This window comes from Crinia signifera, chromosome 5, assembly GCF_055691185.1.
Source record: "Crinia signifera chromosome 5, ASM5569118v1, whole genome shotgun sequence".
NCBI classification, from domain to species: Eukaryota; Metazoa; Chordata; class Amphibia; order Anura; family Myobatrachidae; genus Crinia; species Crinia signifera.
The window spans coordinates 192,669,433-192,682,957 of record NC_139221.1 but is presented as its reverse complement, the minus strand read 5'-3'; the positions used below and the strand labels follow the sequence as shown (position 1 = coordinate 192,682,957).

Here is a 13,525-nt window from a genome sequence, read left to right as displayed (position 1 = left end):
TAATGAAATGGTGAGACTATTTAAAATTTAACTTTTAATATTTACGTTTTAATATAGATTAACATAAGGTATATGATTAAATTACATACAATTTCAACACACAATTTGAAGTTTAAAATATGCACTGCAACTAATAATTCTGTTACTGTCTGTGAATAAGGATTCACCAAACAGTCCAATATTTCCTTGCCTCGATTTATATACCCGTTAGATGGGTTGAAAGTTCATTCAAAATAACAACAATCGCTGTAACACCTTAATATCTGCACACTCTTTGGTTGCTAGAATAGATCTAAAATAAGTGTACTGACGACTGTCAGATTGTAAACAGATACCGAGTAGGAGAGAGAGCTAAGGTAGGAGAGTGATAATCAGTTTGCAAGTGTCTATATCTCACCCAAAACCCACCTTCTTACCATCATACGTCTATAGGGTGGCAGATGGGGGAGTTAGGGAGAGACTCCGCAAATGAAGAGTGGAGTGGCCACAGTACCTTCTGCTGCTCGTTAGGTCGGATCGTCCATCCACTGTTACTCTACTGAGTATTGCAGTGTAGGGATTCAGCTGGCTTTAGGAGTGAGAGAGGATTAGTTATCCTAGGATAGGAATTTAGAGTGTCTGACAGGCAGAAAATATTATTGTGTCAGAGAGGAGAGGTAAAGTAAGAGAGATAATTTACAGATCGCAAGTGTCTATATCTCACCCAGTTTCTGTTTTCCAACCATCATAATTTAGAGGATGGTGGATGGGATAGCCGGGGAGAGACTCCGTTGATGAAGAAAGTAGATCAGATGGCCAAAAGTACCTTCTGCTGCTCGTTTAATCCGACTGTGTGGTCACTGTTGCCCGGTTGGGTATTGCAGTGTAACGACACAGGTGATCTCAGGAGTGAGAGACGATTAAGTTGCCCTAAAAAGGGACTTCTAAAGATAGATGGTTATAAAGTATATACAATTGTATATCTTATTTTCTAGTATTCTAGCCACCAAGATGTGGAAGTAATAAGAAGCAGGTAGATTAAACAGAAAATTATATAAGTTGTTCTCTATAGATACTGATAATGTACAGGTCGCAATTTATCAGTTTGCCTTTTTTGAGATTTTTTGTTAATACAGAGTTTTTTTATATATATTCATATAATTATATCACAACCGTCAAATTACTTCACAAGTTGCTGGTCAACTGTGTTTTTTAGATACCTGTGACAGAATCACCACAGAGAGCCGCTTAATAACAAGAATTTAGCAACAATAAATCGGTTTAATCAGCAGAGAGAATCAGGTTGTTAATTTATATAGGGCTGTTGACCATATTGTTTAAATACATTTGTTATAGTAAAACAGATTATATAGCTACAGCAGATTCCCTGCACAGACCGCTGGACCGCGGCTACGATGTGTGGGAAAAGGTTTCTGTTAGCTAAAGCTTCAAAAGGACAAACGGCATTATTTAGATCAGTTCATATAGTGGATGACAAGTCCCTGCACAGGCTGCTAGACCGCGGCTCGATGTGTGGGAGGACAGCTGTAAATTATATTTTTAAAGAACAAACGGCAATAAAGATATATACAGCATAGAGTCAATTTAACAGTTAATGAGTGCCGGGCCTATTTCGCAGTACTTAGTAATAAGTTATAGGTAAATACACCAGGTATAAATTCCTGTAAACCTTTCCGCTTACTGTGAATAATACACGAGACAGTACACAGATGGAGCCGGCTCCATTTTTGCAGTAGATGGCGACTCTACCGCCATCCACCGCCAGCGGGCGGCTACCGCCATGGCGACGGAGCATTGCGGGGGTCCCCACTGCTCTCCCCGCCGTCGCCACCGGCCCCCCTCACCGCCTTGACCGCCCCCCCCCCCCCCCCCCCCCTGAACTGGGCAGCGTCTCCCTGAAGCGGTGACGGGCAGGGAGACGCTGCCCAGCCGCCGTGATACTGGGACGTGCGTGCGCATGAGACGCACAAGCGTCCCAGTCTTTATCGCCGGCGCTTGCCAGTAAAAGGCATCTGGCGAGTGCCGGCCAAAGATGGAGCCGGCTCCATCTGTAAGTTCCGGAATAAGGGTACAAAATCCTTAACCGTATATTATAGTGCCTAGCGAACAACAGGGGGTTACAGAAAGGAGTGTATATAAGCAAATAACAGGATATACAGATCACAGTGCAATACAAAATACTATCTAATTACAAAAGGGGAAAGATACAGATGTAACTACAATCAGCCACAATACAAACTACACATACAGAGATGAACAGTTACCGTCTCTCACACGCAGGCGCAACTCGGTCCGAGCTCCCTGTATTCTATCCAGATTACAGTCCAGGAAGAAGTACAAATGAGAATGCTTTTAGGTTGTGCTTAACCTCTTATAGGGGGTTATTCTAGTCCATTCTTTCTGACAAAATCCTTCTTAGATGGACAAAACCATGTGCACTGCGGGTGGGGCAGATGTAACTTGTGCAGAGAGAATTAGATTTGGGTGGGATTTTTCTTCAAAGTGAGATCTATATTGAAGTGTAAAATCATGCAGTCAGTATTTTCCCTGCACAGAAACAAAATAACTCACCCAAATCTAATTCTCTCTGCACATGTTACATCTGCCCCCCTGCAGTGCACATTGTTTTGTCCATCTAAGAAGGATTTTGTCAGAAAGAATGAACTAGAATAAACCCCATAGTGTCTAAGTAGAAGGGGCAGTGAGGGTCTCCATTGGTTAGAAGATCAGGTGTTGCTTCTCTTGGATTGGTGCAGGGGAATGCACCTCTGTGTCTTTGGGCCTTATTCTAGTTCACTCTTTCTGACAAAATCCTTCTTAGATGGACAAAACCATGTGCACTGCAGGTGGGGCAGATGTAACTTGTGCAGAGAGAATTAGATTTGGGTGGGGTTTTACTTCAAAGTGAGATCTATATTGCAGTGTAGAAATAAATCAGCCAGTATTTACCCTGGACAGAAACAAAATAACTCAAATCTAATTCTCTCTGCACAAATAACATCTGCCCCCCTCAAGTGCACATGGTTTTGCCCATCTAAGAAGGAGTGAACTAGAGTAAGGCCCTTTGTCTCAAAGCATAGTCATAGGAGTCATAACCCAAGCTGTAAAACCTGTTACATCCGGATCTCCCAGTAACACTGTCCTCGTGGCAATGTGAACATTAAATATGTGTATTTTATTATTTGTGGGAGTGGGATATGAAATTGTGTGTAGTAATATGGCTGCGCACGTGGTTCGCATTATTATTTCACCTGATTCCTATACTTAATTTACGCAACCATTCTATTGTGGTGCGTATGCAACTCGACTTTGACAATACACAACATGTCTACAGGAGGCACTCCCTTGTAAACTCCTAGAGGAACCACGTTGGCAGAAATGATGGTTAGCTTACTGCCGGTGTCCACTTGCGCACAGATTTCCAGACCTTCCAGCTGTACCAGGACATGGAACATCGTGGACTCTGCTTGGGATTTATTTCCAGGAGCCATGCAAATCCTTGTCTGAGCCACTTTCCTCTTGCTGAGATCCATCGGCTCTCCATGTTTTGGGCAGTCCTGCTGTACGTGACCTGGCTCGCTGCATTCAAAGCACACAGTGGGAGGCAGGGCCTTTAACTTAATTACTGGAACCTGGGTTCTGGGCCTTGGTACTGGCATAAAATCTGTCCTGGCTTTACTTAAATTCCCCAGGGTCCGGTGCCACTCAATCACCACTGCCAACTCCTTAAGTCTGTGGGGGTTTGGCCTGAAGGGATCATTGCTGCACCAAGCAGTTTAACACCTGCATAGCTGCTGTAGGTCCAGATTGGCTATTTTTACAATTTGCCCTGCAGAGTTTTTATCTGGTTGCATTCAGGCCTTAGCCTGCCAGGTTACTTTGGCCAGCTGAATCCTGGGAGGCTTAGAGCCCTCCAGCCACCATTCATGAAACTCTTTGGCTTTGCTAGAGCCCATCACTCCAATCCTGTCAAGTAGAGCCTTCTTAAGGCCAGGGTAGGAGCGTGCCTCAGCCACAGACATATCAACATAGTCTCTCTTTGCCTACCCTGTTAAAAAGGGAGCCAGCCAGTCAGACCATTCCTCCTCAGGCCATCCAAATTGCGTGGCTGTGCATTCAAATGTGCAAAGAAATGCCTCAATGTGGAGGTGAAGTGAGCTTTGGTAGCCTCTCCTGCTCCTTTCCACCTTTTCTCAGCTCCTTTATCTCCTTATGCATCAGTACAATCTGATGCTGAGGTCTGGCAGCTATCTTCTGCTGCCTATCATGTATCCTCTTGACCTGAGCCAGCTGCCAGTTCAGTAAAAAAATTTCAGTAGCTCCTCCATTGTACCCTATGTTTTACCTTTTAGGGCAAATTTAGGAGTTTTAATAGAATTTGACAGACTCCCAAAACAGACTTAGCTGACACCTGCCTGATTTACAGGCTACTTAACACAAAATAGCAAACAATATTTTAATGAAACGGTGACCTTTTAAGGCTGGCTGCCTCCTACACAACCCTCATCAACTCTAAGTTGCCCTGTTATTCCACTACAAGTAGAAACTGGAGAGTTTGAACTGGCTGACCAGACAACGGGACACACCTTAACTGGTTCCCAGGCCAACTACAACTGTTTAACCCAGTGGTTTACAAACTTTTTTTTGAATCAAGGCACCCCAAGCTATCAAAATTTTATGCATGGCACCCCTAGGCCAAAAGTTTCTTATTGAGAAATGATTTAATTAAATAAATTGTGTTCATGTGCCATCTTTAGGTTTAATTTTACAGTGAGAGACCGGCTTTAATTCTGTTTGTCCACATATTTCATGATCGGGAAGATACAAGCGCTGGTTTGTTCCAATTTTTTTTTTGCCAGGTTTAAATACAGGTATCTTTTTTACCTAGGGTTTTCTGTTGTGTGAAGATTTCAGCTGAGGGGTGTCACTGTCTGTGCGCCAAATGTCATGAGGAATCACATACAAATGATATAGATGAAATCTGGGTCTTTATTTTGTAGCAAATTACTTATTTTCCTGCTGCTGGTGCTCTAAATACTGTACTCTTTATCCGGCTGTTGGGGCTGTGGCTACAGGGTTCAATTAACCATATGGTGGACCTGACCGAATATTGTGGGACTTGGTTCATGGTCTACAGAATTCTTTACTAGGGACACTAGTGCCGATATTTGTGTTGTTATCCCCCTCCCCCGCCACCCTTAGTAAACGTTAAAAAAAAAATTGGCAACAGCAAGAACTGTGACTGCTCTAAATTGGAAGCAGAGCTTCATTTTCTCTCTGCACTCAAGACCCCCCATGTAGCATGTTGTGGGAATGGAGGAAATAACTAATCTCCATGATTGGGGACATGTTTAAACTCAGATATGGGCACCCTGTTTGCTGTATGAGTGAAGACCCCTTGTCCCCTTCTTCCTGAATGTCACCTTTTTGTGTGGATTCATTTATGGTATCTGATGGTTTTTCTTTATTTTGTATCTAACCTTGTTTCTTTTTTTTTTTTTTATTGGCACCTTATTATAGGTTTCCCTTTTCAATACTGTTTTATGGTCCCCTCCCCTCCATAATTTCCTCCTCCTTCCATTAGCCACTTGTCTCTTTAGTTTTCTTTCTTTACTTGATGATATTCAACAAAATACAGCTTTTGTGACCATTTAAAATCTGTTTGTTTCTATATTGTTTGACCATTGTAAAATAAATAATTTCATTAAAAAACAAAAGAAATGTGTAATGTTCATAAATACATAGATTTTATGCATGATAGTTTATGGTACTGTACGATTGTATTTTTCAGGAAATGTTTGATGCCACATTGAAAGACAGGGAGCTTAGCTTTCAGTCTGCACCTGGTACAACAATGTTTCTTCATTGGCTTGTGGGGATGGTGTATGTGTTTTATTTTGCATCCTTCATTCTACTGCTAAGAGAGGTAAGATGTAACAATTTTTTTATTCATTATGTTTATTGTTTATAATTGCACAGTTAAGTAGCAATAAATCTTTTTTTGATTTTTAAAAACATACTGTAGCCTACTTATAAATTTCACTTGTATCTGCTGATTTGGCCATGTAGGTGACTACTTTTAATTTGGTTTGTTGCAGGTATTAAGACCAGGTGTTCTGTGGTTTCTCAGAAATTTGAATGATCCAGATTTTAACCCAGTCCAGGAAATGATTCACTTGCCAATTTATAGACATCTCAGGAGATTTATATTATCAGTGGTAATGTTATATTGTTCTTCAATCAATATAAAGTACTGTAGAATTTTACTTTTGTATATACAAATGAAAATATATAAACTTTATTTAGCCATGATTTTGTACTATTCTGTTTTTAGCTTTTAGGAAAAGAAACTTTATTTAAATGATCAGTATTGGCATGGTATTGAGAACATAAATTATAAATAGGATCATAGCTTGTTCTTACATTTATTGGCAAACTATCAGCAAAATTTATTGTTTGAATACAGAACAAGAAGAAAGTGTTTCCAGAGTATAAGGTCACGTAGGAATTTGATATCAAGGAATGGCAAGATTTGGATAAAAGACAGGGAAGTCTTGTCAGAATTAGCCGTATGTACCTCCAAAGTGATGAGGAGTTTCATAATGATGTATTATACTGAAAATGGATGCTTCCATTGCTGAACTAATGTTTAGAGCAGGGTTCGCCAACCCGTCGCTCGCGAGCGATGGGTAGCTCGCCGGGACTTTTCCAGTAGCTCGGGGCTGTTTTAGTGACCTCCTGCCACGTAGCGGTTCCTTGCTTGACGGCAGGAGGTCAGAAAGTGATTTAATGCCGCTTTTGTGGTCCTGACGTGGCGGAAGTGACCTCCTGCCGCGTAGCGTTTCCATCCTCACTTGGCGGCAGGAGGTCTGAAAGTGACTTCATGCCGCGTCCTCCTGACGTCCCCAGCGCACTTTCTTATCGACGCCACAGCCTCTGCTCAGCGTGATTGATGTTGCAGCCTCTGCTCAGGTCCTGCGCCACAGCCTCTGCTCAGCTCTTACATTAGGTAAAAAAAAAAATGAAAACTGTGTGCGCACAGTGTGTGGGGCATATGTATTATGGAGCATCACAGTGGGGCATATGTATAATGGAGCATCACAGTGGGGCATATGTATAATGGAGCATCACAGTGGGGCATATGTATTATGGAGCATCACAGTGGGGCATATGTATTATGGAGCATCACAGTGGGGCAAATGTATTATGGAGCATCACGGTGGGGCAAATGTATTATGGAGCATCACGGTGGGGCATATGTATTATGGAGCATCACGGTGGGGCATATGTATTATGGAGCATCACGGTGTGGCATATGTATTCTGGAGCATCACGGTGGGGCATATGTATTATGGAGCATCACAGTGGGGCATATGTATAATGGAGCATCACAGTGTGCAGCATATGTATTATGGAGCATCACAGTGGGGCATATGTATAATGGAGCATCACGCTGTGAGGCATTTGTATAATGGAGCATCACATTGTGGGGCATATGTATAATGGTGCATCTCTGTGTGTGGCATATGTATAATGGTGCATCACAGTGTATGGGGCATATGTATTATGGAGCTTAATGTGGGGCATATGTATAATGGAGCATCACGATGTGGGGCATATGTATAATGGGCATCATGTGTGTGGCATATGTTTAATTCAGCGTCACGCTGCGGGACGTTTGCATATTGGAGCGTCACGTTGTGGGGCATATGTACTGTATAATGGGCATATGTATAATGGGCATCATGTGTGTGGCATATGTATAATGAGCATCCAGGTGTGGGGCATATGTATAATGAGCATCACAGTATGCGGCATAGGTATAATGGGCATCACAGACTGCACTATTGGGGTCATGTGTATCTGGCACTGTACTATTGGGGACATATGTGTATCACATCTCCATTTTCCATGGCCGCACCACATGTGGCTACAGCTCTTAGAGAGCTGACCATGCCCTCATATTGGAAAAAATGGGGGATGTAGCCTCGCAGGAGTTCCACGGTAGTAGGTGAGCCCTCTAATTTTGGGCGCGTGCCTTCGGCACGCGCAGATGTCTCCTCTGCCTCGTGTTGGGAGGCATGTTTGTGACATATTGGACATTGCAGTGTGTGGCATAAGGTGTCAGGGGCATTACGGTGTGTGGCATAATGTGTAAAGGGCATTTTTTTGGATATTATGCAGATTTAAAAATTTTTTTAAATTTAGTAGCTCTTCGGGCGGTTTATTTTGTCGCGAGTAGCTCCCGCCCCGAAAAAGGTTGGAGACCACTGGTTTAGAGCAACCATCCATTTAGAGTGTGGAGCGTATTTTAGAGATACTAAACTAAAGAAAATTAAGATTTCATTGAATAATTAGGAGTATTCAACTGGCTCATTAAAATCAAAATTGGCTTTAGCATCGGTTTCTAGTGCCTTCAAATTGTGGATTACAACTATTCATATGGTACTTGTTTCCTAGCACGGCCACAACGATTTGTATCTCGGGCATCGCAGGTAAAAAAATTGCGTCGGTCGCATCGCATGCGGACAAAAAAACGCATGCGATGCGACCGACGCGATGCCCGCGATTTTACATAGGGAACAATGTAAAATGCCTCAATTGACCCAATTAAACATAGGCAACAATGTTAAATGGGCCACAGACCCCCCCAAAAAACCCTGAAGTGTGAAATGGCCCTCCAAAAAATTGTTAACGCCACCCTACGATCAACGTGAACCCGAAGCCGGGCGAGCGGCGGCGGTACGCGTCCTCCGACCTTTTCATACCCCCACTATCCACGTCGGCGTGGAGTTGAGAATAGAAAGTGTGGCGAGCGCAGCGAGGGGACGCGGATACCTTCACAGGGATCTGCATCCCCTCGCGGGATTCACAGGTATCCGCGTCCCCTCGCGGGGCTCGCCACGCTTCGGGCTCGGTGGCTCGCTGCGCTCGCCACGCTTTCTATTCTCAACTCCATTGGCATCGGGCTGAATGAAGGGGCCCTGATACATAACTTCCAGGGTGGTAGAGGATGTTTAATATGCAGTGGAGGGGTGTATAGAAGAGTGGGCTCATTATTCATAATTTTCTGGTGGGAGGACAGCTTGCTTGACTGTAGATCTCTCCAGTTCCCGGAAATAGATTTCTTAGATTTGAATGGAATTAAAAACTAAATAATCCCACCTACCAAACGGTATTGGGGACTAGGGGATCAGAGTTCAGGAGGAAGAGCAATCTGCCAATGAGAATATAAAACTAAATACCAGGTGTGTGTAGCTGGAGTAGTAAATAGCTGCTGGAAGGCTGATATCTCTGGTTCTAGGAACAGTAGAGACAAGCTACTAGTGTCCATTAAAGGGGGAGAGTCCAAGCTTTTGGAATATACCCCCAGAAAAACTCTACGTCAGACAGAACCTGAAATATCTGACTGGGAAGAGCAATTAACAGGCTTGGATGGGGATAACTGCTTTGAAGTCAGATATCTCCGGTTCCCAAGGGCCGATTTTTTTAATTATTGTACCCATGGAAAGAGGGGATCCTCAGCTTTCATCCTAGGTTCCTTAGATTCCCCCCTGTGTGCGTTACTGTTATTATTGTAGTGGTAGGAGTCAGTAAAAAATAGTTTTGAAGATTTTGATGTAAGTTAGCTCATGTAGAGAAAAAAAGTGATCTATGTAAAAAACAAAGCTTTCCAGGTCATCTGGTTTCTGATCAATCAAATTGCACAAAGAAGAAAATGGAAAGCGATTTTGTGGGTGCACTTGGGCCAACTAACATTATAAAACTAAAATCGGTACTTATGTAGTAACTGGGCTGCTGATTTTGAAATCGGGTCCATCGCATCGCAGACGACCATATCGCATGCGATGCGATGGACCCGATTTTTCCATAGGATTCAATTTAAAATGGACTGAGTCCATTTTAACATGGAATTCAATGGGAAAAGGGGTCCTTTTCATACCCCTACTATTCAAGTGGGCATGGAGTTGGATATAAACCTGTGGCGAGCGTAGTGAGCCCCGCGAGGGGACACAGAATACCTTCCCCTCGCGGGGCTCGCTTCGGGCTCGGTGGCTCGCTACGCTTGCCACAGGTTTATATCCAACTCCATGCCCACTTGGATAGTAGGGGTATGAAAAGGACCCCTTTTTCCCATTGAATTCCATGTTAAAATGGACTCAGTCCATTTTAACATTGAATCCTATGGAAAAATCGGGTCATCGCATTGCATGCGATATGGTCGTATGCGATGCGATATCGCATCGCATCGCATCTGATTGTATGCCTTAAGTTAAGGCATACAATCAAAAAATCGGCAGCCCAGATAATACATAAGTACCCTAAAATCTTTATTGTTATATATAAATAGGTGTCGTGGACACCCATAGAGGGAAAAAAGTGCCGGGCTTCCGACCGTCGGCATATTGACCGCATCCCATATATAGATATATAGGTTTAGTCTCCGTGAGTCTGCAAAACCCTGCCATCCACTGGCAGAGAATGAATCTACATCTCTTTCTCACACATGCAAACACACAGAAAGTAGCAGAATAGCTTTCAAACTTTTGCTTCGAGCGGGCTTACTTGTAAATTAATCATAAATACACTTTGTTAATGTGGTAAATTACAATACTAGCTGCAATCGTCTGGTTTATAAAGGAATATCTACATAGGTGTATAGATGCCCATTACCAGCAACCATCACTCAAGTGTTCTAATGGTATATTGTGTTTGCTATTCTCGTTAGAAGACAAATGGATGATTATAAATCCCTTGTGCAATTATGTTTATACCGGTATACACACATACACACAAAGGGTGGGTATGTGGGAGGGGATGACACACATGGGTTGATACTGTGGGTTGGATCCAGTCCTGTCCCTATATTTAGGGGCGTACTGGTCTAAGTCTTTTAGACATATGATGCGCACCGCTGGACCCACCGAACACCACTCTGCACTGAGAAGATCTGTGGCAGACACTTCCACATCACCTCCTTGGAAAGGGTACAAAGCCCAAAGCGGTGCGCACCATACTGGTATGTCTAAAAGACTGAGACCAGTATTACCCCTAAATATAAGGACTGGACATTGAATCCCACCTGCCGATTAACTGGCGAGGGGGCCGAAAATGGGCCAGGGTCCTGACTGTCGGGACCCGGGTTTAAATAACCCTCTAAGTCTCATTACTTTCCAGACAAACCTTCGCCACGCTTCGGGCTCGGTGGCTCGCTGCGCTCGCCACACTATATAAAAACAACTCCATGCCGACGTGGATAGTGGGGGTATGAAAAGGTCGGGCGGACTCGTGCGTAAATAAATGCCATTTTATGTAATTTAATTGTATAGTACATTAAATGCCATTATAGCAGGTAAAATCGCATTGTGGTGGCATGTGGCATGTGATGCGATTTGGCTACGTTTGCGTACGTAGTCAAATTTATTTTTTGGTAACAAGCTAGTATTTAAATATCAAATATAATGTATTGTGGTGTCGCATGTCCCATGAAAAGGAATTGTGTGTTTGGTCATCAATTATGTTTTTCAAAGTAATTAAAGTATTTTATATTTCTATTCTCAGATAGTCTTTGGGTCTATTGTGCTTCTAATGCTCTGGCTTCCTATTCGTATTATCAAACACTTTCTGCCTACATTCTTACCATATAATGTGATGTTGTACAGGTGAGTGATGGTGTTTTTATTTGCACTAAAGGAAAAGTTATTCTGTGTACATGTTTAAATACATAGAGCAGGTAATTCTGGTCCCTACTCACCGTTGCGAATTTGCAAAGGTGAGCGATGTTTGACGACTGCGCATGATCATTTATGCACATGTGCAGCCACTTGGTGAATTGATTATTTGCCGGTCTCTCGTACACAGCTCTGTAGGTGGGGGCGTGGGGTGGTGGGCAGTCCATTGCGCCCATGGGAACAACTAGCGTTTCATGGGTGTTCCCATGGTAATTTTTATTGAGACATTGCATTCACTGTATCAAACATATTTGAAAATGTACAATATATAAACTTCACATGAGCATATCATTGTGGTATATAGTCGATCATTAGATTGAGTCCAATCAACATACTAATTGTATGAATTACATAAAATAAAGATTAATGGTCAGACACCCCATTACTTGTAAGAGAGACACATCTGTATGTGCTTCCATCATTGACCTATTGATTCCTAGTGGTGGTGGCGGCTCTCAAGCAACATCTGATTTCACTCTGTTTTCAAAAGGAACCACTTGTTTTGTTTTACTACTATTTTACATGTCTCAGCCTCTTGAAACACCATGAAGAGGCCTTGACTGATCACCTGGGTTTATCACCATCCGCAGGGAAATAATTTTTTCTTAGCGCTTGTAGACAACAAGACTAATAGTCTAACTGTAGTCAGACAGACTAATCATACCTTTCTGCATTGGATAGCTGATCTATATTGTGCAGCTTTTTTTCGGAAGCTGCAGATAGTCTTACATACTGTAGATATGCCAAGCCACAAGGGCATTTAATCACATAGATCATAAATTACTGTTGCAGCTGAGGACATGTTTGATGGCTACTTTAGCTCCTGAATGTGGGTGAGTGATATACTGTACAGTATATGCTAGTCTCAAGGTGATAACATGTAGTACAGTACACACATTTTTACAAGTGGGGCTCTTTTTGTAAGAAGGTGGCTCCAATCAGGAGTGTGCATCTCAGTTACATAGTTTTTAACCAAGTAGTCTTTTAGGCCTACCCCCACGCGTGGCTTTTCTCTCGTGGGAAGGTATACATTTTGTTTACTGTTTGTTTGTATTACAACCTGACGACAAATATAATATCCAGTTCAGCCTTTGCTGAAAGAGATATACAGTAAATGTCAAACTTCTTATTGCTATAAAACATTATTTAAAGTACAGCATTCATTTTATTGTATTAATGTGCTGTAATTGTAAATATTAGCCTACTCATTCTATAGTTAATTGTGATATATCCCTTCTGTTTCCTCCTAGTGATGCTCCTGTGAGTGAATTATCTTTGGAGTTGCTGCTTTTGCAGGTTGTTCTACCTGCCTTACTAGAACAAGGACACACCAGGCAGTGGTTGAAGGGTCTTGTCAGGGCTTGGACTGTAACAGCAGGTTACCTACTGTAAGTTGAAACATTACCTAAATGTTAATTAAGATCAAGTGTAGCTCATGGTTTTAAATAAATGATTTGTTAATCTAGGAGTTATGGGGTCCATATTTCAAATGGGCATGGAGTGCAGATTAGTAAATAACTGTAGAAAACTGATAATGTAACAGGATGAGCCTGCATATTAACTGTGTATTGTAATTGTAAAAATGCCACAGTAAATATTAGGTTACCTTAGCAGTAAAATACAGTCAGGGTGACTGCAAAGTGCAGATGTATTCACAAAACAGACATCTCAAATACATGGTATAATTTTTTTTCAAGTTTAAATATTAAATATACAACTGAACAGAATTCTTTATATTAATGAAGAAAGTTTAAGCATTCTATTGGTTAGAATTTTTTTTTTGTTCACCTTTT

General features: G+C 42.1%; 1 protein-coding gene across 3 annotated transcripts in view; it reads left to right on the top strand.

Moving 5' to 3' along the window:
• MARCHF6 (membrane associated ring-CH-type finger 6) overlaps positions 1–13,525 on the top strand; it is a 492,210-nt gene that overhangs the window by 291,170 nt on the left and 187,515 nt on the right. For all 3 annotated transcript variants that reach the window (XM_083188363.1, XM_083188362.1, XM_083188364.1), the window contains exons 15-18: positions 5,792–5,926; positions 6,099–6,218; positions 11,563–11,663; positions 12,983–13,120. In XM_083188363.1, coding sequence (XP_083044489.1) covers positions 5,792–5,926; positions 6,099–6,218; positions 11,563–11,663; positions 12,983–13,120 — 494 coding nt within the window. The remainder of the gene's footprint in view (positions 1–5,791; positions 5,927–6,098; positions 6,219–11,562; positions 11,664–12,982; positions 13,121–13,525) is intronic.